Source organism: Schistocerca americana, chromosome 5 (genome assembly GCF_021461395.2).
Source record: "Schistocerca americana isolate TAMUIC-IGC-003095 chromosome 5, iqSchAmer2.1, whole genome shotgun sequence".
In the NCBI taxonomy this organism is placed as follows: Eukaryota; Metazoa; Arthropoda; class Insecta; order Orthoptera; family Acrididae; genus Schistocerca; species Schistocerca americana.
In genome coordinates, this window is record NC_060123.1 from 589,631,275 (window position 1) to 589,656,372 (window position 25,098).

A 25,098-nucleotide genomic window follows, 5' to 3' on the forward strand; every position below is an offset into this window, starting at 1 on the left:
ACACACTGGACTCTGACCTGGAAGTCTACCTCATTTGCTGCATTTCTTTCAAGTGGCCCACGGTTTCATCTGAAATTCAGTACACACATTTATACAAGTCTATAGCAGCACCACCAGCTACGGCCAGTGACAGCATGTATTTATTGTGGGAGATTTTAAGCAGACTGTCACCTGCATGTGTTGTATGGGTATTTGATACACAAGCCTTTGTTACTTTGAGCATTAACCATAAACTACAACTAGAGAAGCTGAATCTTGTGATATTTGGAGTAGTGTAGGTCACACATAAGCAATGAAGGAAGGAAAGTATTTCATATGAAACTTTTCGTTGTTTTGATGAAAATAACACTGATTCTAGAAGCTTATGATTCATTATCTTCAGCCTTTTTTAGGTGTGGTTTAGCAATTTCCATTCATGTTACATTGCATATTTACACTTTAAACAGTTATGCTAAGAGCTGAAGTGTGTCTTCAAGAATAGCACATCTACGTAGAAATCAACTCAACATCAAGGCCTTGATGTGCCATTCAGCCGCAGCCTGCCACAGTGTCATCCATTGCTGATCATATCCTTTGTATGCAGTACAGTGGGCCATGCTTGCAGCCCTTTTAACAACTACCACTTCACTGTATCATGTAACTATACATTGTACAAGTTGCACAAGGTGTGTTCAAAAAGTAATGGGAATTTTATTTTACTTGTAGCTTTTGTATGATTCAGTGGTTCTTTTGTGTTTGTAAACATATATGGAAAGTATTTGTACACTGTTGGCCATATAGGATACGTAATCTGTTAACTGTCACAAAGGTTACATGTGTTTTGGTAATATCACTGATTATTTATTTGGTATGAAAACAGATGAAAGAACTTTTACAAAATTTTAGTATAAGAATGGTATAAACTGCACTTAAGTTAACCATTTATTGAAGTACCTAGTGTGTTTGCTTTTCAGAAATTCAACAGAATGTTATCGATAAAGCTGCAGCAGGTGTCTGGAGTTTCTTTTCTTCCTAAATAGTGAAATAAGCTGTGGAGAGAATCTGAATAAAATATGATAAACAGTAAGACCATGGAGTTGATTATTAAAATTTTATATACATATATTTTCCACCTTTGTACAACAGGTAATATACATTGATCAAACTTAATACCTAATACTTTTACTAATAAAATAACAATATATCATACATATGAAAACAAACTGCATCTACAAGTATACACAATATACAACTACGCAAAACTGTAGTCTCATCTTACACATTTTAGTAACAGAGTGCAAAGAACATGAAGATTCAGGGAAGTAACAGTTCAGCCATTACAAATAATAATAATAATAATAATAATAATAATAATAATAATAATTAGGAACTAATAAGCATATAAGTACAAACAGAAGGATCAGAAGAATGCTAGTCCTCACAATATGGCTACAACTGGCCAAATGCACAAAACAATACTTACAACTGGATATTTCAAGAAGTAACCTTCAAAACTGATTTTAAAGAAAATATCATTACATACTAATGTTTCAGATCTTTAAATGATCTCTCAGCTGTACATGGGTAAAAGAATTTTTCCAATCTCACAAACTGAGTAGTTCACACAGTATTTATGAAAATACTTTTTACCAATTATAGTCTTTTCAGTTTTTATATACCTTAAAAAGGTAATATGAGACATTTTACAGAAGCATGAAGTACATACACTGCATTTGTAAAAAGTCATTGACAATATATGTTTAATACATGTACTTCTCTCACACAGTCAGAAACAGCTCCATAGTGAAGAGACATCTCACAAGAGAAAACTACGTTAAATTCAGCTTAAGAGTTATTTATTAGCAGGGTTTCTTCTTGAGGGTTTAGTCTTATCATGTGAAACAAAATTTCCAGAGTTTAATGCCAAAGCAGATGCCGTGCTTGTTGCTGGAACATTTTTTGAGGCACTGTTACTAGCTTCCAGTAGCCTCTGATGCAAGAATGGCATTTTGCTGCTCAAAGAATTGTTTGCTGAGGTGGATGGCACATTCTGTGGTGCATTTGACGGAGAGCAGTTTCTGCGTTGCTGTCTGAATTGAAGAGTTGACGGGTTTGGGATGTGACGAACTGTTTGACTGGGTCCAGGGTTCCTGTGTTCAGGCATGAGATTCCTTTTTGCTCTATCATACGCTATTTCAGAACTGGCAGGGGTAAATGTCTTGTACAGTGGATGTGGATTGTAAGTAGGACTTAAGCACCCAAAATTTGCCATCACCTGATGTGTAGGAGAAAGTGGTGAACTAGCAGGTGTCGTTGGAGACAAGGGAATAGGAGATCGTGGATCAGGATATTCTTTTGGTCCAGTGGGACTGGTTTCTGGATAACAAACTGAAGGTGTGTGGACGTGGCCCATGTGGACTCCAGACTGCATCCTCACATTTCTTCCATACATCATTTGTGATGCAGGACTGTTAACATTTTGATTTGAGGCAGCAGCAGCAGCAGCAGCAGCAGCAGCAGCTGTATGGGCAGCTTTGGTTTTCTGTTGGATGTTTTGATATAGCTGTTGCTTGACCGATTTTTCAGTTTCATCTTTAGCATTACAATACTGCATTGATGCACCAGATAGTGTGTTTCTGTTCACCATAAAGGCCGGATTTGTCACAGCAGGGTGAATTCCATCATTTGAAATACCACGTGCTGCTTGTGAGGAGGTCAGCGTACCGCGCAAAGCAGAGGAGAGTGCTGTACCCAGTGCACTGGCAATACCAGCCTGTGGAACATTCTGAGGTGGTGTATTAGCACTAAAATGATGCTGGAAGTGTTGGAAGTTTGAGGCCAGAGTCGAACAGAGAGAGGCTCTATTTTGTGCAATCTGAGCTGCAGTAACATACGATTTTGGTGGCTGTAATTCATTCGGAGTCTGGTTCAACGATTCTGGCGATGATACCTTATACCTTGTCGATTTTTCTGACAAATCCAAGACTGCTTCTCCAGCACGAGTATTTTTATTTGATGTATTTTCAGAAGATTTACTGTTAACATTGTTTGACACATTGGTTGTTGTAGCAACGGGTTTCCGAGAACTACTAGAAACTACTTCACTTTTAGTACTAGTTGGTATTATTTGTAAACCATTTTTTGTCACTGTTTCAGTGGGGAAATTCTGTGCCTGAGAGACTATGTTTTGTAGAAGCTGTGGTGGTTTCAAAAGTGGCAAATTAGCTGGTTTCCTTTTTGGGGTGAAATATGGGCTGCCGACACTAATTCTTTTACTCCTGTCAGTAGCTGCAGAGTGCTGAGCGCCCGAAGGTTTGACCGGCAGTATCTCGAGGGAGGGCCTTTTATTCTTAGTGGAATTGCTTGTGTCAGTCCTCTGTTTTGGTTTTAAATTAGAATTGAGCCTACTAATTGTAATGGAAGGAGGTGGAACAATTGTATTTTCTTTGGGTTTTATTGTAAGCTCATATAAATTTCCCACTTTAGGTTTTTTATCGGTCTTATTGGCAACAGTCTGTGGTATCACAGGGTTTGAGTTGTTGCCTTTGGGTGCACACTGTTGATGAGAACTGTTACTACTGTTAACAGGACTGACAACATTTCCAGTTCTGTTGTTGACAGAATGAGAGGCAGATAAAGTTTTATGAGAAATCACTTTATCAGGTCTATTTGTCTCCGACCAACTTTTCTGCCCACTCTTGGGCTCTTTACCTTTCTCCTTTGAGATTCGTTCAGCATCTTTCATTTCGCGGCCAGCAGGTAGAGGAACTTCTGGGAATTTTTGTCCCCCCTCTTTAGATTTGGCTTCTGAGCTGCCACTGGTTTCTGATACTTCGTCTGAATTATTTTTTGGCTCATCTGCGACTATTTTTTCTTCATTAGCACTCTTCTGAAGCTCTTGCGATTGTACACCATTTTCATTCATAATTTCATCATCTTCACGATCAGACACCCTCGATGTTACTTCATCATCCTCATGCTCTGAAACTCTCAAAATTAATTCATCTTCCTCAGAGAAATCATCGAATTCTGAGTAATTACTTGACTTATCAGAGTAATTACTGTCTTTGTCACCTGCTTTGGAAGATTTATTGGAGCTTGTGCTTTCCTTGGAAGACATGTTGGGTTCTTTTTTCGAGTTTTCTTTGCATTGTACAAGCTCATTTTTTACAGCACTGTCGGTAGCCATTTTTGAAGGATTTGTAATGACAGGAGCATGGTCCGTTTGGCTGTTCTGAATATTAATAGCTTCATTTTGCAACGTTTTTCCACTTCTGCTATGAGTATTTGGTACCTTTGTACCATCTACATTGTCAATGCTCAAAGAGCTACGAGAACTAGCTTCTTTTGTATTGTTAGTTGTCAAGGATGTTGTACCACAGTTATTCTGCGAACTACTAAGTGCATCAGCCTGACTGCCATCTGTACAATTGTTGGTGTCTTGTGTTTTATCAGTAATTTCATTTTCATTTACATTATTGACAGTTTTCAGAGATCCTGCATCTGTCTCTCTTGAAAGATCAGCATTAACACCTACCGCTGCTAGCCCATTAACCTTCCCACCAATAACATGCTCTTTGTCAGTTTTCTCACAAGTCTCTGAGAATCTTCTCTTCCTACTTGGTGTGACAACTTTTTTCCAGATCACACTTGAGCTCTGATTATTTTGACATGTTTTACAATTATCCCTATGAAGTGGAGATGGGTCATGAAGTTCTGACTTGCCTTGATCTAATGACTGCACAGCCACTACGTTTGAAATGTCACCACTGGAATGAGTAGCAGCACCATAATCAATGTCAAACTTTTTAATAAGTACTGAATGCATGATTCGTCTTTTCCTATCTTTACGAGAAGTATCTTTTGATCTGCATCTCCCTTTGTTGCAATTCATATTTTTGAAGCCTACCAAACCATATACTTTACTAACCATGCATTTTCGACGGAGACTTGACGATAGTGGCTCTAGTGTTTTGAAAAGTGCAGTTCCTTTTAACTGCATTCTCCTCTGCTTCATTACCTTGTTTCGATATCTCATCTTTGCTTTTTGTTTACTACTTCCCGAAAAATTTTGTTCCCTATGTTTGCTTATCAATTCCATATTATTGTTGACTTTTTGTTTCATGTCTCTGAAACCATTATTCACCTCAGGTCGCTCAGTCTCATAGTTGTTAACAGAGGCATTCACTGCATCTGCAGTCTTAAGAAATTTTGTGCTTTGTCTTTCAGTTGTACATATTTTCTTTTTAGATTCCACTTTATTACCATCTGTACCTTCCAGTCCTTCCAACACATCTTTGCCTTCCCCTATGTTCTCATTTAGCACTAAGCTCTGTTCTTGCTCTACACACAGTCTCTTTGATGGAGGAACATAATCTGCTGCAACTGGACATTTTGATTCCTTTACTATTTTGTCTCGCTTTTCACTACTTAGCACATTAACATTTTGCTGACAGTTGCTGAGAATTTGGCCATTCCCATCGACTTTTAAGTCAGCTGTTGCACTTTTTCCACCTTTCTGTTCTGTGACTCCAATCATACTTGAAGATCGATTACCAGAAACTGATGATAACTGACTGCCTTGGGTTAGAACACTATTATCCACAATAGAGACATCACAGAATTGCTCTCTAACACTACACTGTGTACTGTGCCTATTATCAAAAACATCAGAATTATTGCATTTGGAGGAGGTAGTTCTTGGAGGAGACATCATCGTTCTGCTATGACGTCTTGTGGACACCAACTTCCCATGTGTAGCAGTTTGCTGTGATGCAGCACCTTCATTATGAGGAGTACACGAGTTGTAGGAAGAATCATGTTTGGGAGACGCTACAGCACTTTTACAGATAGGAATCCTCTCTCTTCCACTGTCTGAAATTACTTCACCTAAACTGTCTTGTGTTTCGCCAAGTTTGATCTTGAAAGATTCAGAAGGTGTTCTTAGGTTTTCTTCCACGCAAAAGGCATCACCTTTAGTTGCAACTGCAACTCCAACTTCTGCTGTAGGAGTTGCATCCTCTGAAAAAGTAACAGGAACAAAAGGCATACTGACACCATTATTGTCTTTGGTTGAGGCTCCTGTTTGATGAGTAACTCTTTCAGGAGAAGCACTTTTCTCAGTCATTTGTTGATTAATGTCTTCACATTCAGTCACACTATTACTTTGGTAATTACTAGTAGAAGCAATGGAATCAAGTTCCATTTCTAAGAGATGACCTGCTCTCAGCATATCATCATCAAGGGATGCAAAAGAAATTTTGTCTTTACGTGTCCCACTTCGTGCCCTTCGGCCCCGTCCTCTACCCTTCCCTCTTTTACTCTTTGTCGTAACATCAAATTCTTCACTTACTGCAGGCACAATAGATGACGGTTCAGGTGAGTCAATGCAAACAGATACATTGGGTGTAGACTGCGATCTGGAAAGCTTGCTCCGGGTCGGTGCAACAGGTTGTTTTTTCTTCACTGCCGATTTCCTTTTGTATTGTCTCCGACTCTTTTTTTGCACAGAAGATGCATTCTGAGCACCAACATTCTGTTCTGCAGGATCCTGAAGATATATTCTGAAGCCAAACTCCACTGTTTTGTACTGAAATATAAAAATATATAAATTACACAAGTGAAAAATTTCCTTATTTTGTATTCACTTTATACAAGTAACACTTCAAAAATGGACTCACCTTGTCCAGAGAGAAAATATACATGACATCTTTAAGAGTAAAGTTTTGTGGCAGACACTCGTCATTATAAATTATATCCACCCTATGGGCTTCACTGAGTCCATATTTCATTCTTATAAAGTGCTGCAAATATTTTATGCGAACTGCAGCTGGACAATTGAGGTACCGTTTCTGGAAAAGAAAACCATTTCATTAATATTTATTTCATGGCATCAGTAAAGAATTCAGTCACCCCCTCCCCACCACTCTGCTTTCTGCTTCTCTTACCAGAAGGCATAGGATTTACAGAGATATTATTGTCAAAAGGAAAATAAAGCAAAATACTATGAAATACTTACTGCTTCTTTATCTTCCTTTTTTATATCACCACCACCACCACCACCCTCATTTTCCACACTGAAAAGGAAAGACCAGATTGCTTATTAATATTAGATAACAAAAAGATTTCTGCGCTTTAATCAACCATAATGTATCTGATAGAAAATGGAAGAGTTACACACACACACACACACACACACACACACACACACACACACACACAAACCAAAGCATGGAACTGGTAATCAATAATTCTCACTTTATCAATCAATTTGTCACATAGCTCATGCAAGTGTTTCCAGCCATTTTGGTTAGTAACCAAAAATAATTCCAAATTCACTGTCACTCACCATTCATCATATTGCAGTGAAATATTTATTTTGAACTCGTCTGTAAGTATGTTCTTTGCCGGCTTAGGTATTCGACGCTGCTGTGGGTCCTGTTGTCCAAACGTTTTACGACGTTCTCTCTCTTTGCGGTAAAGTTCAGGCACCATCTTGTACACCAGAGTTTGCAGAGTATGGTCTCTCCTATTAAAACAGAGGTTTATATTATTGCTGTTTGCCATTTAAATAGAAAGTGTGACACTAAAAATTGTTTTTCATTAGATAAGGTGAAAACTCTTGATACTTTCCCGAAATTTTACTGTTTGAAAGAAGTCATTATTTACAAAATGTCTTTTTCTTTGAGAGTCTTTAGTAAATGGGAGAATGGTAATGTAAAATTTGTGTTTATCTCATACTGTCAATACATTTACCATTCACTGATGGAAGTATGATTATATGGGGTATCAAACAAAATATTTGAAAGGATTTAGAATTTATGGTAGGGATGATGCAGCATGTTATCTTGACTGTAGAATCATTGCAATACGTTGAATTAACTTCAGGCATGCCCCAGGGAAGTATGTTGGGATGCTTTTGTTTGTGTTGTGTATTTAGAACTGGAAGACAATGGAAACCTCAGACTTTTGACGAATGACTCCTTTATAAATAAAGAAGTACTGAATGAAAAAATTGCAAAAATATCCAGTCAGACCATAAGATTTGAAAGCAATGCCAAGACTGATGACTTCTTTTAGATGTTCAGGAATGCAAAACTGTGCTCTTAACGTAATACAGAGAAATAGTATCTTATGATTATCACATCAGGAAGCCACAAGTAGTGTCATACAAGTAACTGGGTGTAAAAATTTGAAGGATACAAAATGGATTGATTCTGTGGGCTTAGTCATAGCAGACTTCAGTTCAATGACAAGATACTGGGAAAATACAGGTACTATACAAAGGAGACTGCTTACAAATAAGTAGGGCAGTCCATTTTTGAATACTGTTTAAATTGGCAGCCCATTTTAGAATACTGTTTAAGTTTGAGGGACCCATACTAAATAGGACTAAAGGTATAGAAAGGGACGCAGCAATGACCACACCAGTTTCCGATTTACTGAAGAATCTCAAAGAGATGCTGAAAACCTCATTTGTCAGATGCTTCAAGACAGATCTCATTTATCCTGCAAGAATCGGTATTAAGTGAAGGATCTGAAGATATGCTTCACCCCCCCCCCCCCCCTCACCCACATATCACTCCCATATGGAATGAGAAGAGAAGACATGACTAATCACAGAAACCACAGAGGCATTTAAGCTATGATTGTTCCCACACTGCAAACGCAATTTTAATGAGAAGAAGCTTTAAAAAGAAGTGCTATGCTAAGCACACTCTGCCATCAACATCAGAGTGGTTACTTGCAAACATGTGTGTAGGTATAGATGTGTACTATGAATGACCCCTACTTCTAATTATATAAATACTGTGGTGACAGTTATAGAAATTTTTGACATTAATTCCATGCCAGTTAAGTTTTACCCTCTAACACTTTAAGACCAACCCTCATGTGATACATTTAACTGTCACACTGAAACCTGTATAACTTTTATGCCAGCCAGGCAAATTCTGAACTACTTGTGTGTTATCTCTATGACCTCAATTGCCGTTTTTTACATCCAGAGAAGAAGAATGGTACTAAAGTGTGCACTGCAAAACTGTCTGACCTATACAGCAATGAAATTACTTGCAAGACAAAGTTGAAATTTTTCTACTAAGATGCCTTTGTCTCTCTAACCAAAAAAAACTCTATTCTTCACTATGAACACTTATTAGCCTTGTGAGGACAGTCTAATTTATTCAAAGAACTGATAGATGCAATATTATATCCTTTGTATCACATATGTTAGTATCCATCATCATTTGAATGTGGTACATTCACGAGTTTCTCACTATAGTGCTCCACTAAATAGGCACCTAATGTGTAATGAAATACTGACTACAATCCAAGCAAGAAACAGGGTGTATATTTCAGCTGGTAAATTACTCACATGTAAGTTTGTTTCAAGCACAACAATGACCATAACACAAACACAGCAATAATCCAGTCATGGAGCTGAGACACCAACCTTTACCCAAGAGATGGAGAAGTGGCAGTTACCTTAAAAAACACAGTCTTCATGCCGACACTTTAACCAATAAGAAAAGGAGACAGGTAGAGATGTAGTAGAAATAGTTACTTGCAGAGCACTAGTGGGGAATCAGGAATGATAACACAAGTTGAACAAAGTAATTAGCTTGTTATGATCATGTAACGTGAGATGGCTGGAGACACAGTGAAGGAATAGCATCAGGAAAGACATTGCTAAGTTGGGGCTATATAAAGAAGGGTACGCTGAAGGGAAAATGATGGCTGGGGCTAACTGATGGCACAAAGAGATGAACTTTGTTCTGACTAGCCACCACAGTAAACAAGCAAGCAAATAAATAAGTATTTGGTACAGATTGTTGATACACAAGTCAGTCTTTCGTTTCTTATTGTCCCACTCCTTATATCTCTACCGGTCACATTTCCCCTCACACTGGTGACCTCTGTAGTGTCTCACATGAACTACAAATAACCTCCACTCATGTTAAGGCATCCACTTTACGAAACATCCAAACGACAGCGAAATGACAAACTTTAATTTAATTAATATAAACAACCAATTTTAGATAGTTTTGCAACAAAATGGTCATCAGTCGTTCATGTATAAGGTGTTTGAAGAAAGCGAGAATTACCTGAGGCCGTGGAGTGGAGGATCAAATCTGCGGAGGATTTGTTCACAAGTTGGGCAGAACGAATTGCTTCGCAGATGCAGTATTATACAACTTCGGCAAACTGGAAAACAGAGAAACACAAATGTAACAAACTTATCAAACAAACAAAATTTATTTATTTACATATATTTTTACATAAGACTTGACTTTGCTGCGTATTTCTTTCAAGCATTTAAAGTCCTAAGAGTACACATTTGAGGCGATTGGAAGCAGTCACAATATCGTAAATAACGAGGGCATTGCAGTGAGATTTTTGGCATCACAGAGAAATTTATTACATTGTGGGTCGAAGGAACATTTCAGGACTACAAAGACAAGTGGCACCCATCGGTTGTACACTACTGGAAAGTGCTGCACCAGGAGTAACTTCCCACACAGTTCTCACCGTCATGCTGACCACCCGGCTCACCGCCAAATGTAACCGAAAGCTTTAGGGAAAACTTCAGTTCATTGGTCCAGTCGCACCGTCACCACTGGAGGAGATTTTAGCCAACCATCAATCAACTGAGAAAATAACAGTTTGTAAAGCAGTGGGCGCGACAAGACGCCTGCGAAACATTACTAAGAGCAATAGACCTGTTCTCTGCGAAGATGTCCGTTTTGAATGAAATTCGGGTCAGTCATCAAGGCACAGTTATGAGGAAGAAAGCATCTTTCCATAAAATCAAACGCGTCTCAAATGGCTGAACTTCCATTAACCATTCTTTTAAAAATCTTGGCGATTTTGCGAACTGAAGTACCACGTATTCAATGAGACGCCAATGGGAATTTGTCATGAGGAAGAGCATGCATGGACTGAGAGGTTAATACCGACTTGATTCCTATCAGACGTCCACTGAAAAATTTGGCCAAATAAGCCTCTACCAATTAATGACAGATATTTATACACAGCAGGTTAAATTCGTTTATGCTGAGGGTCAAATGCCAATGCCAATCCCTGCACATAGTGCCCAACCACAGCACGTCTTCCAGCACTTCGCCACAGTTTTATAGAGTTTCAACTTTTCTATATAAAATAGCATCACCTGCAAATAGCCAAATGTAACTTTCAACACTATCCACTAGGTCTGAGGGACTTTTAGTTCAAGGCTCTCAGGCGGAGACCCCCAGCCGAAAGCGAGAGTAAAACATATTTTTCATTAATGCATTACAGAAGTTAAATAATCAGGAAGCACTGCTAATGTTTCCACTCGGATTTACGTAAGGACATTCAACGTTTTTCGTGCTTTTGATTTCGAGAGATATTTTTCAAACATGTAATAGGCATTAGGTCGCGCCTTCAAATGCCAGTTCTTGTCTCATAGATATTAGGGGCACTGGCTTCTACCGAGTACAGATCTCAAGGGCTTCCAAAAAGCTCAAAAAACAGAGCCTAATGGAGCTGTACCAACCTCTATAAGAGTTTCACGTCCCACTGTCAAACGGTACATCCGCCTCTAGCATTACTTTTCCTCAACAGTAGTTGTCGATACCAATATTGTTTTTCGAATTTTGGCCAGGTCAGTATTATCTCAGTTGCTTTTCTGAAAACTTTCATATATTTTTATACACAGTACGTTATATTTCAAGATGAAATTTACGAAAAGAAACTAATTTGTAAAATATTTTAGTTTCCATGCTATAAACGAGAAGTACTAGTCCTGAATGTACAGTTAAAAAAAATTTTTTAGAAACATTTGAAATTACGCACACAATGTGCACACTTCAAATCTCTATTATCAATTACACAATCCTGAACTGTTTACTATGTTTATTTCTGGATTCATTTATGAAATAATAATAATAGAAATTAATAATGTAACGAAAACTAGCAGGAATTCATTTGCTAAGAAAAATTGTAAACCCTTTGGAATATGGTTATTTTCGCCGAGTGGAGAGTCGTCGTCGTTATTATCCCTCTTATACATTGAATTGTTATTACTTAGTTCCAGTATGATGAATGAAGAGGAATTAAGTGTGAAGTTTAAAGGGACTGTAAATCGTGCTCTGGTTAAGTATGTGCCTAGACAAGTACATTAATGACGAAAAACCCGCTGTGGTTTAACAACAAAATTCAAAAATACTGAGGAAGCAAAGGCTGTTGCATTCTCGGTTCAAAAGAAAACGCGCAAACGGCGATAGGTAAGGGTTGGTAAAGATTCGCGCGGCTGTAAAAAGATCGATGTGAGAGGTATGCAACTACCGCTTTCATACCTTAGCAGAAGTTTTTGCCGACAATCAGAGGAAAATTCTAGTCCCGTGTAAAATCGCTTAGAGGGTCGAAGGCTTCTATTCTAAGACTCCTGTAGGCCCAGTTCACACAGAAATGGCGTGCCACGGATGTTGAGCTGTTTCGCGCCACATCCATCTTAAGAAATGTAGCAATTCACACAGAGATGGCGTGGCGGAGACGCGTCGCTTCGTAGTACGCGCCACGTCCATTTGTCGCCACGAGTGGTACACCAAAGGGACGAGTGGCGGAGACATCCAACTGGCGCGCTGGTTTCATTAATTGAAGTCGTCTGATATACCTAAAAAAATCTATTTTATGCAGACGAAGCAAAGCTACATTCGTCTCTGTAGATAGTTTCTCAGTAAAACTATTACGAGGGCGAGTAAAATGAAAACCTTAAATATTTTTTTTAAATATTATTTATTGTGCAGAAGTGGTACAAAGCTGTATCACTTTTCAACATAATCTTCCCCACGCTCAATGCAATTCCTCCAGCGCATACAAAGTGCACAAATTCCTTTAGAAAAAAATTCTTATGGTAGTCCGCGCAACCACTCATGCACCGCGTGGCGTACCTCTTCATCAGATCGGGACTTCTTTCCTCCCATTGCGTCTTTGAGTGGTCCAAACATATGGAAATCGCTTGGGGGCAACCTCTGGTGAGTATGGTGGAGGAGGAAGACACTCAAAATGCAGGTCTGTGATTGTTGCAACTGTTGTACCGGCAGTGTGGCGCCTTGCATTGACATGTTGCATAAGGACACCTGCTGACAGCAATCCACGTCGCTTTGATTTGACTGCAGACCGCAGATGATTTTTTAGGAGATCTACGTATGATGCACTGGTGACAGTGGTGCCTCTACGCATGCAATGCTCCAAAATGACGCCTTTTTCGTCCCAAAAGAGTGTCAGCATAACCTTCCCTGCTGATGGTTCTGTTCTAAACTTCTTTGGTTTTGGTGATAAGGAATGGCGCCATTGCTTGCTCGCTCTCTTCGTTTCCAGTTGGTGGAAGTGAACCCAGGTTTCGTCCCCAGTAACGATTCTTGCAAGGAAGCCATCGCCTTCTCGTTCAAAGCGACGAAGAAGTTCTTCACAGGCATCAATACGTCGTTGTCTCATTTCAGGAGTCAGCTGCCGTGGCACCCATCTTGCAGACACTTTGCGAAACTGGAGCACATCATGCACAATGTGGTGTGCTGAGCCATGACTAATCTGTAAACGTGCTGCAATGTCATTCAGTGTCACTCGGCAGTTTTCCTTCACTGTGGCTTCAACTGCTGCAATGTTCTGCGGAGTCACAACTCGTTGTGCCTGACCTGGGCGAGGAGCGTCTTCCACTGAAGTCACATCATTTGCGAACTTCCTACTCCATTCGTAGGCTTGCCGCTTTGACAAACATGCATCACCGTACTGAACCTTCAGTCATCGATGAATTTCAATACGTTTCACACCTTCACTACGCAAAAACCGAAAAACAGAAAGCTGTCCTTCCCTGGTGCAAGTCGCAAGTGGGGCGGCCATCTTTATACTGATACTGCGAAGCTGTGTGTGCATCTGCAGTATGCTGCCACCTACAGGCCATTCTGCACGCTGATTTTTGCACGCTTACCAACTTACAGGATAACGGCGCGAAATTTCGATTTGTTATTACAAATTTGACTCACCCTCGTACTTCTCACCTAAAAAAATTAAATACCATTGTGTTCTCCACTTTGGAGTCTGTCTTATTCGATTTTGAAGAAGTATTCGGAACAAGAATTCGGCATCTTATAATCAATCACAGCTTGGTAGTAAACTGGGGTTATTTTCGCCATCGCCCATAGTTACTGTGATACTTCCAAAAGAAGTAATCCACCGGGCATATTATGGAAAGTTTGCAGTGAAGAACGTAGTCGCCGGCCAGTTTAAATTTTTGAGTTTTAGGATGTAGGTTGCTGCGTACCAAATATAGCTAACATATCGAAATTGGTTTTAACAGTGGAAGGAGAGCGATACCTCTTTCCAGTCCCGAGCAAATAAAGTGATTAGTTTTTTACGTTTAGTCTACACGAGCTACGACGTACAACACTCAACGTTATGGCCGCGAGCTAAGCGATTTGTGGCTCGTGTTTTTCCTCTCGTATATGGTTTATGGAGTCAGTTACAATCACAGTTTTAGTTAATACTGCATTAGGAGATATTTTCATTTTAAAAGTAGAGGTACACAATTGCAGATCTAGCAGCAGAGTTAGCATAAATTTGTCTTGTCAACACTAACAGCTTCATTCATCAAACATTCAATAACTATTTTCGTTCACATATTGTCGAAAGAAAGGGCGTGTTCCAGCGACCAATGAATGAGAGATGAGATCTTTCCATTGATATACCGGCAGCTGAAGTATTCTCTGTTCTGGATATTTTATGCTTTCTGGATATTTGGGCTTTCATGGGGCAGGCAGTGTTTATGAGGTAACACGCAATTTTGTACCAATAATTAGATATTCACTTGCATTATCTTTGAAAAAATAGTATTTTTTTATGCACGAAGAACGTTGAATCTTTGTAATTATAACGTTGTGCTCCTGGAACATTCTGGTTTTTCTATGTTACTTATTGCAGAAACAGAAACATTGGTCTGAGAAAGAACAACAAAGGCCAAAACACAATGTTTACTGGAATACAAAACTGCACAAACACCAGCTTAAGATACGGAAATATTTAGCACCATTCTTGTTGCAATTACACTAAACATGTATCCCCAGCATAATATGTTCTGTCGTCAATCAATGCGTTTTGCCAGGCAGTTGTTCAAATCCACTATTCACTGGTTACTTGCTTGTGGAAATTCCGTTTTTCAGCTGGTATCATCACACGTCAAGTAAGGCTTTCTACTTGGCACTTTTTACTGACCAAATTTTATCACACAAAGGGAAAACTCTGATGTTATCTAGGTTCCTTTTTCCAGTACCCCTCGGCTTCTTTGTAAGGCTTAAACAAATGCACTGTTGCAGGTGTTTCGACTTTTCTTTCCCCGTAGTGCGGTAGTGTTGTCTGAAGGAGTGTGTAGCCAGAAATGCTCTTATTTGTGAAGAGTCTTTGTGCCCCGCTTTGTCTAGTGCGCTAGATTCCTGAAATCCTCTGGTCCGATCTTGCACAGAAGCATCCGTAGTCCTCGGCGTTGGTCTCATCTGGCATCCAGTGAGTGAAAGGGTAGTTTGTTTCTCCCTCTAAGGACAAACTATATTACATGATAGGAAAATACGCCCCGTAACGAGGAAATTGTGGTCTACAGCAGTGAAATATCTACGGATTATCAGATTTTGTGAACGTGTCGTAGTATTTTTAACGTCTCTCACAAAATCAGCAATATTTAGGCTTACGTGCAAATGAAAGTCATACGAAAAAATTAGAGTTATGACCAAAACAATCCGATTTCGTTTCTTCTCTCTGAATGCAGTCGTTAACTTCGTCTAAAGCAAAAGAGAAACCCTCACTTTTGACACATTTTGTAAATATGTCGGAAACATTAGAGAGACACGTTCACTTCTTTCATCACGTCGAATGTGCTACATTTCTTCCCTTTTTCTGCTGGAACGGATGCGCCGGTACATTCGAGTTGCAAAAGATCGTGAGCATCAACTTCTTCGCCTGATGAAGACGACATATTCTGATGCAGTCGCAGCGCGAAGACCCCGCGCCCCTCTGACAGCGCCATTTCTGTGTCAATGAGGCAACTCTCGCCTAGGAAAACAAGTAAATCGTCAGGTCTGGATGGAATCGCAATTGGGTTTTAAAAAATTTTACTCTACGGCCACTGGTCAGTCATTTAGCTTGCATTCATCGCGATTCTGTCTCCTAGAGCAAAATCCAAAGCGACTGGGAAAAAACAGCAGGTGACTCCTGAATATAAGTAGGCCTAGGGCAAAAGAACGGACCTGCAAAATTACCGATCAATATCCTCAACATTGGTCTGCTGCAGAATTCTTGAACACTGAAAATGAAACAAATGAGCCCTCGATCACACATTTGTTTTAGTCTTATTAGCCAAGTTTCAACACTTCTAAGAGTGCCTTCACAGAATTTAGACATACAAAATGGTTTATAACCTAATTACAAATTTATGGCTGTACAGGTATGAGCAGTCCTAAGAGGCTCGCCTTCACACATTCTTGTCGAATTTTGTGGCTAAAGCCCTTCTCGCTTGTTATTTATGTTATACTTGACATGTGAGTACTGTGCGTGTCTAATGGTTCAAATGGCTCTGAGCACTATGAGACTTAACATCTATGGTCATCAGTCCCCTAGAACTTAGAACTACTTAGACCTAACTAACCTAAGGACAGCACACAACACCCAGCCATCACGAGGCAGAGAAAATCCCTGACCCCGCCGGGAATCGAACCCGGGAACCCGGGCGTGGGAAGCGAGAACGCTACCGCACGACCACGAGATGCGGGCTGTGCGTGTCTAATATTGTTAGTCAGTACGTACACTTTTTTTATATATTAAAAACAATTTCTTCCACAAATTTGTAATTATGTTATAAACCACTTTACATGTCTAAATTCTGATGAAAGCACTCTTAGAAGTGTTGAAACCTGGTCAATAAGACTAAAGAAGTGTGACCGAGAGATCATTTGTTTCATTTTCAATTTATAAACGGTCACTGAACCAAGCAGCCATGTTTAAAACTTTTCGATCCTTGAATACATTCTGATTTCTAACGTAATAAATTTCCTTGAGATTGAAAAGTTTCTGTCCGCAGATCAGCACGGTTTTAGGAAGCATTGCTCGTGCGAAACTACAGCTTGCCCTTTTTCTCATGGTATACTGCGAACTATGGGTGAAGGGCAACAGGCAGCTCGCATATTCCTACATTTCTGAAAAGCATCTAACATGGTGCCCCCTTGCAGACCTTACGGAACATAGGTCCCGAGTTAGAGTCTCGGTCCGGCACACAGTTTTATCTGCCAGGAAGTTTCATACGGCACATGTTCCCGGACATGTGAATCGTTCGAAGACATTTTAAGTAATAAGAACCCAGCACGCTGGTCTCGACGGCGAGGTTCATCAGAGACAGGGGTTTAGTTAGTAGTGCCCCAGGGAAGTGTAATAGGAGCGCTATTATTCTCTCCATATATAAATGATTTGGCGTGCACGGTGAGTAGCAATCTGCAGCTATTTGCTGATAATGCTGTTGGTGTACGGGAAGGGTAAAGATGACAGACGAAATTTCTGGCTGGCATAATGAATCGCATATAGCAGTAAATGTAGAAAAATTTAAGTTATGCGGATGATTAGGAAAAGGAAACCCGTAATGTTCGAATACAGTATCAGCAGTGTGCCGCGTGACACAATCACGTCGGTTAAATATGTAGGTGTAACGTTACAAAGAGATATTAAATGGGACGAGCATGTGAGCATTGTGGTAGGGAAGGCAAATGGTCGACGTCGGTTTATTGGGAGAATTTCTGAGAAGGTGTGGTTTTCCTGTAAAGCAAACCGCGTATAGGAAACTAACACGACCCGTTCTTGAGTATTGTTCGATTATTTGGTATCACCACCAGATCAGACGAAAGGAAGACATTGAAGCAACACAATGGCGTGTTGGTAGAGTGGTTAAGAGAAGGTTCTATGAGCATGCAACTAATACAGAGATACTTCGTGAACTCACAGGAGAATCCCTGGAGGTAACACAGCGCTCTTTTCGTGAGGGTAAACCAGCAGTTGAGGGTGACTGCGTATCGATTTTACTGCTGCCGGTGTGTATTTTGAGCAACGGCCACGAAGACGAGAAGAGAGAAACTGGAGCTCCATCGGAGGCTTTGTAGACAGTAGATTTTCCCTCGCTCTATTTGCGAGTGGAATAGTAGTACGACAAAGTACTGTATGCCACGCAACGTAAGGTCGCTTGCGGAGCCAGTATGTGCATATAGATGAATTAGATGAAAATGTGACGTATTTTTAAGATGCCATTCGCTCGATGTGTTCGCCTCACTTCAATAACAAAAAAGGTTCACGCACATCGAAAATACGGTAACGACATCCGAAAATGCATCTTCGAGAACTGCAGGTACGGTATATCGTATTAAGTATTTATTGCTGCGAATAAAACTAACATGTAAACCTAGTGCAGTTCTTCCAGAGCACCTTGATGCCGGTTCCATATTTATGAAGTGACTAGTTTGCCCATATGTCCGCGCAGGATGTGCGGGTATCCTAGTGCTTCTTCAGAAGAGTCAGTCCCAAAGTAATTTTGAACAGATTTTTTCCAGTCGCTCCTTCACAACCGTCGTTAGAGCTGCGGAACCAGAGTCTCCTAGACGCTGAAAAAAAAAAAAAAAAAAAAAAAAAAAAAAAAAAAAAAAAAAAAAAAAAAAAAAAGTAAAAAAAAAAAAGTGGAAGAACTCCTATTTTAACTAATGAGTTGGCGCGAAAAATCGAGGAAACTATTCGTGAAGACCGCCGACTGACACCAGAAGAAATTTTTCTGCGGAACTCTGCTATACGGGTCTCTCAAAGGAACGCTGCGATACTGCAAACCGCGTTCAAGATGGGTCCCAAAACAGCTGATAGCGCAGCACAAGAAAAAGAGGGTGAATAGCGCCCGCGAGCTTCTTTAGCGACTTTAATTGGAAGAATAGGATTTTCTAACCTCTGTTATGACTGGAGATGAAACGTGGATCACACATTACGCGTCTGAGATGAAAATGTAGTCGTCGCAGTGGTGTCACACCTATTCGTCATCTTCCAAAAAATTCAAGACCAAAATTTCGGGCAAAATAATCACGGTCTCATTGTTTTAGGACCAATAAGGCACCGTTTCGGTCGAGTTTTTGCCTCGGGGAGAAAGCATCAACGAGCAGCGATATGGCGAGACCCCCCAAAAAGCTCAAGAGAACCGTTCAAGACGAAAGGAGGGTAATGCTGTGGACAGGAATGAGTGTTCGTTGTGCGACAACGCCCGTACTCACGCAGCCTCAGCCACCGAGGCGCTCTTTGACTCATTTGGTTGGGATGTTTCCAACAACCCCTCCGTTTCCCCCCGATTTGGCGCCTTCAGACGATCATCTGTTCACTTGCTGAAGAGACATGTGGGTGCAGTTAGATTCTGAACCAACGAACAGGTGCAGAACGAGGTTCTGAACCGTGGGAAGGAGCCGGCGTGGGAGTTCTTTGAGGAGGAAATAAAGAAGCTAGTGTTCCGGTTCACCTCAGGCACCAAACGGGATGGCAATCGTGTGGAAAAACAGCCAACAAGTGCATCAATAATATCCTGCAGCTTTTTAAATTATTGTTTTTAATTAACAACCTAGTACGAGATGTGTTTTTATAAGTAAGTACCGTTTTGAAATAAAAAAAAGACGTGCTAAGATATATCAATAATTTTATTTTTACATGAGAGCCTGTACCTTAACCTACTTTTCTACATAATCTCCGTCAATATTGAGGCACTTGTCATAACGTTGTACCAGTTTTTGAACACCCTCCACATATAAGTCTGCCACCTGACTTGTTAACCACTGCATCACCACTGTTTTGACTTCGTCATCGTCTTGAAGACGCTGACCGCCCAGGTGTTTCTTGAAGTGCGGGAACAGATGGTAGTCACTGGGCGCAAGATCGGGGCTGTACGGAGAATGATCGAGAGTTTCCCATCGAAAAGAAGTGATGAGATCTTTGGTCTGATTCGCCACATGCGGACGGGCATTGTCTTGCAGCAAAACGATGCCCTTGCTCAACTTCCGTGGACTGTTGCTTTGATTCTGGTGTGACTTAGGCCACCTATGTGTCATCGCCCGTAATAAGTTGGCTTAAGAAATCATCACCGTCGTTGTGGTACCGCTCAAGGAAAGTCAATGCACTGTCTAAACGTTTGGTTTTGCGCACATCCATCAACATTTTCGGTACCCAACGTGCGCACAATTTTCGGTAATTCAAGTGCTCGGTCACAATGTCATACAAAACACTACGACAAACATTAGGAAAATCATCCCCCAGGAAGGAAATCGTAAAGCGCCTGTTTTCACTCACTTTATTGTCCACTTCCTGCACCAAACTTTCATTAACAAACGAAGGACGCCCGCTCCGTTGTTCATCATGCATATTTGTGCGGCCATCTTTAAACGCTCTCACCCACTTTCTTACCATTTCGTCACTCAATGTTTTCTCCGTAAACTGCACAGATCTCACGACGAACATAGGTCGCTTGTAGGCCTTTAGCACTAAGAAATCTTACAGCAGCCCGTACTTCACAGTCAGCGGGACTCACAATTATCGGAGGCATCTTAAACACTCAGTACACAACGTAAACAAGGAAGAATCAGATTGTAATGGCGTCAGTGCGTAGATTAAGGTACAGGCTTTCATGTAAAAAATAGAATTATTGAGATATCTTAGCATGTCTCTTTTTAAATTTCAAAACGGTACTCACTTAAAAAACACGCCTCGTATATTTTCTTTCTGGATGTCCCTTCTATTAGACTCTGTAACTTGTTGATTAGGCGACAGCGTGTACTTACAGGAGTGCATGCAGTCGACGATGGTGGTGGCGTCGATGAGGTATCCGCTGCACAGGCCGCACGTCAGGTACGGGTTGACTGGGTGAAGTAGCGGCCAGCCGCTCGGACCTGCCGCAACAAAAACACTGCCATTAGCGTGCTAGCTACGGGTTGAATCGCCGGACACTTTTTATACTACTTTAGTTACATAGAGTTACATTTCGGGCTGTCACCCTATTTTTAGTTAACGAATACATGAAAATCGAGTCATTACTAAGCTGATGTGGACTACTTCGAAAGATGCAGCTGCCTTTTACTGCGCACTGCCAAGTCTCTATATCGTATTTATATGCATGACGCGCACACCTGCAGATTCTTCTCGATACGTTTTCCAAAGCTGTTTCACAGAGGAAGACCGCACTGTAGTTCCTTCTCTAAATCCTCACACAAACGAAAAAAATGGCTGACATCGAAATAAATGTCCGAAGAATAGAAAAGCAATTGAAATCACTCAACAGAGGAAAGTCCACCGGACCTGACAGGATACCAATTCGATTCTACACCGAGTATGCGAAAGAACTTGTCCCCTTCTAACAGCCGTGTACCGCAAGTCTCTAGAAGAACGGAAGGTTCCAAATGATTGGAAAAAAGCACAGATAGTCCCAGTTTTCAAGAAGGATCGTCGAGCAGATGCTCAAAACTATAGGCCTATATCTCTGACATCGATCTGTTGTAGAATTTTAGAACATGTTTTTTGCTCGCGTATCATGTCATTTCTGGAAACCCAGAATCTACTCAGTAGGAATCAACATGGATTCCGGAAACAGCGATCGTGAGAGACCCAACTCGCTTTATTTATTCATGAGACCCAGAAAATATTAGATACAGGCTCCCACGTAGATGCCATTTTCCTTGACTTCCGGAAGGCGTTCGATACAGTTCCGCACTGTCGCCTGATAAAGTAAGAGCCTACGGAATATCATACCAGCTGTGTGGCTGGATTGAAGAGTTTTTAGCAAACAGAACACACCATGTTCTTCTCAATGGAGAGACGTCTACAGACGTTAAAGTAAACTCTGTCGTGCCACAGGGGAGTGTTATGGGACCATTGCTTTTCACAATATATATAAATGACCTAGTAGATAGTGTCGGAAGTTCCATGCGGCTTTTCGCGGAAGATCCTGTAGTATACAGAGAAGTTGCAGCATTAGAAAATTGTAGCGAAATGCAGGAAGATCTGCTGTGGATAGGCACTTGGTGCAGGGAGTGGCAACTGTCCCTTAACATAGACAAATGTAATGTATTGCGAATACATAGAAAGAAGGATCCTTTATTGTATTATTATATGATACCGGAACAGACACTGGTAGCAGTTACTTCTGTAAAATATCTGGGAGTATGCGTGCGGAACGATTTGAAGTGGAAAGATCATATAAAAATAATTGTTGGTAAGGCGGGTACCTAGTTGAGATTCAATGGGACAGTCCTTCGAAAATGTAGTCCATCAACAAAGGAGGTGGCTTACAAAACACTCGTTCGACCTATACTTGAGTATTGCTCATCAGTGTGGGATCCGTACCAGATCGGGTTGACGGAGGAGATAGAGAAGGTCCAAAGAAGAGCGGCGCGTTTCGTCACAGGGTTATTTGGTAAGCGTGATAGCGTTACGGAGATGTTTAGCAAACTCAAGTGGTAGACTCTGTAAGAGAGGCGCTCTGCATCGCGGTGTAGCTTGCTGTCCAGGTTTAGAGACGGTGCGTTTCTGGATGAGGTATCGAATATATTGCTTCCCCCTACTTATACCTCCAGAGGAGATCACGAATGTAAAAGTAGAGAGATTCGAGCGCGCACGGAGGCTTTCCGGCAGTCGTTCTTCCCGCGAAACATACGTGACTGGAACAGGAAAGGGAGGTAATGACAGTGGCACGTAAAGTGCCCTCCGCCACACACCGTTGGGCGGCTTGCGGAGTATAAATGTACTTACAATCGCACCAGAAAGTATTGGCACAAGTGCGTATTTATAGTTGCTGGTTACAAACGTCGCACCTTGCGGTACACGTACATACCAGACATTACAATTCTGCCCACAGTGCCTACCATTAACAAAGAAATGCAGGGTTAAGGGCAAACATGTATCTCCTCTGCACACAAAAAGTATTGTCACAGAACGTGGCTTCTCGGTATATTGCTGGGTTTTCAGGTACCGGAAGTGTCGTCCTGGACGTCCGAAAGTGCTTACAACTTGAGAGCGTCGCCGTACCATCGCATTTGCTCGCAAGGAACCTGCTAAAAGTGCAGCTGAGGTTGTTTAGACAACGTCTGACAAGACGGTTAGTGTTCAAACTGTATGAAATGTGTTGAATGAGGCTGACATGCATGGACGTTCTCCCAGGAAAAAGCCATACGTATCGGAAATTAATCGGCAGAAACGCCTGCAGTTTGCCAAGCACTACATCAGCAAGCCGATGGAATTTTGGAACACTGATATTTAGCGACGAAACGAAGCTCAATCTGTTCGGATTTGATGCAAAAAAGAAAGTTTTTGGCAAGCCGAATACGCACTTCGACATCACACATGCATCCCACACTCAAACACCGTGGGGGCGGTGTAATGGTCTGGGGCTGTATGGCGGCGTCCGGCGTTGGAAATCTAGCTGTAATCCACGGTACAATGGATCATATGAGATACATCGACGAGTTGCGAGGTAATTTACAAGCTAATGCACGGACATTGGACCTTACTGGTGTGTTTCATTTCCAGCAAGACAACGACCCAAAACATACCGCCATGAAAACCCGGGAGTGGTTACTGCACAATGCCCCCAGAAGGGTTCTAACACCACCTCAGAGCCCTGATTTGAACCCAATTGAGAAACTGTGGGCTCATCTTGACGCACAAGTCAGAAAAAGGCGTCCGTCCGGTAAAAACGACTTGGAGAAAGTGCTCCTGGAGGAATGGTCCAAAATTACCCCTGATATCGCCCGGAATTTAATACAAAGCATTCCTAGGCGTTTACGTGCTGTTATAGATGCTGAAGGGATGCACACCAGCTATTAGAAGGTGAACATCAAGGAAGAAAACGAACACAGTCTCCGATTCATACGCGTGTGCCAATACTTTTTTGGATGCAGAAGAGCGATGTTTACTTTACGGACAAGTTATTTGGACATATTTGTAACCTACGTAATGTTTCGTTTAACATAAAACCACTAAAATGTAACTGTGCCCATACTTTTTGGTGCGATTGTATACAGCGCAGCGTTCGCCAAGTGTCTGACTTATTCATTTGTTTTCACCTGAAAACACATCAGAAGTTACAATTTTTGTGAATGTCTGAAAACTATTGCTAAATATTTGAAGAATAAATATTACCGACCTTAAAACATGATGTATACCTCTGTGCGAGCAAAAATGTCACATTACTTGTATGTCAAGCAACGAGTATGACACCACGTCAGGACTGTGAATTAGATCTTGTCTATAACCTCCGTTAATCCAACGCGATAAGAGTCCCAGATTGATGAGTAAAACTGAAGGATCGATCGTACAAGTGTTTTCTAAGCCACTTCTTTCCTGCAAGGACTAAATTTTCTTAATATTCTTTCTATGAATCTCCATCTAGCATCTTTTTCCCACTCACTTTACTTCAGCTCACTCCGGAAGTTTACTACAATGTATTTTACGATAGCTTCTATTTTGTGTAATTGTACAGTAGTAGTTTTTTTTCTTATATGTATACGCTTATTTGCGTTCAGGGGCAACTGCCAGTCACTGTACCATTGGTCAATTACGCAGGTCTTCCTCAATTTCTCTGGTCTTCTGTCGCTGCTACATTCTCCATGGACAACCGCGTCATGTACAAACACCCTCAGGGAGCTTCGGGGGTTGTTCACTACACCATTTATACACATTGTATACATGAACGCTCCTATCGCACTTCCTTGTAGTACTGCCAGTATTTTTTTCACTCTACGACAATGCGTAACTTTATTAAAAGCGTTCCTGAAATTACTTAACAATACATTCACGTGAGCGAAGATGTGTACGGCATGCTCGATTTCACGAACGAAAAGAGGGAGCTGAGTTTCATAAAATCTCTGTTTCAGGAACCCGTGTTGATTTTTTCCAGGCGGGGTTTTCGTTCTCTAAAAACGTTGTCATACGTGAGGGTTAAGACATATACTACACTTTCACAACAGATTAACGTCAGCAACATACAGATATAATTGTTTACAACTGTCCTAAGACCTTTCTAAAAAACAGGAATGACCTGCCATTTTT

The 25,098-nt window shown here is 40.8% G+C and overlaps 1 protein-coding gene across 1 annotated transcript in view; it reads right to left on the reverse strand.

Moving 5' to 3' along the window:
• Window positions 1-1,091: 1,091 nt before the first annotated feature.
• LOC124616565 overlaps window positions 1,092-25,098 on the reverse strand; it is a 69,089-nt gene continuing 45,082 nt past the window's right edge. Inside the window, exons 2-7 of the mRNA XM_047144885.1 lie at window positions 20,838-20,945; window positions 10,083-10,182; window positions 7,328-7,507; window positions 6,998-7,055; window positions 6,660-6,830; window positions 1,092-6,568 (exon numbers count right to left, since the gene is read on the reverse strand). Coding sequence (XP_047000841.1) covers window positions 1,832-6,568; window positions 6,660-6,830; window positions 6,998-7,055; window positions 7,328-7,507; window positions 10,083-10,182; window positions 20,838-20,945 — 5,354 coding nt within the window. The 3' untranslated portion in view covers window positions 1,092-1,831. The remainder of the gene's footprint in view (window positions 6,569-6,659; window positions 6,831-6,997; window positions 7,056-7,327; window positions 7,508-10,082; window positions 10,183-20,837; window positions 20,946-25,098) is intronic.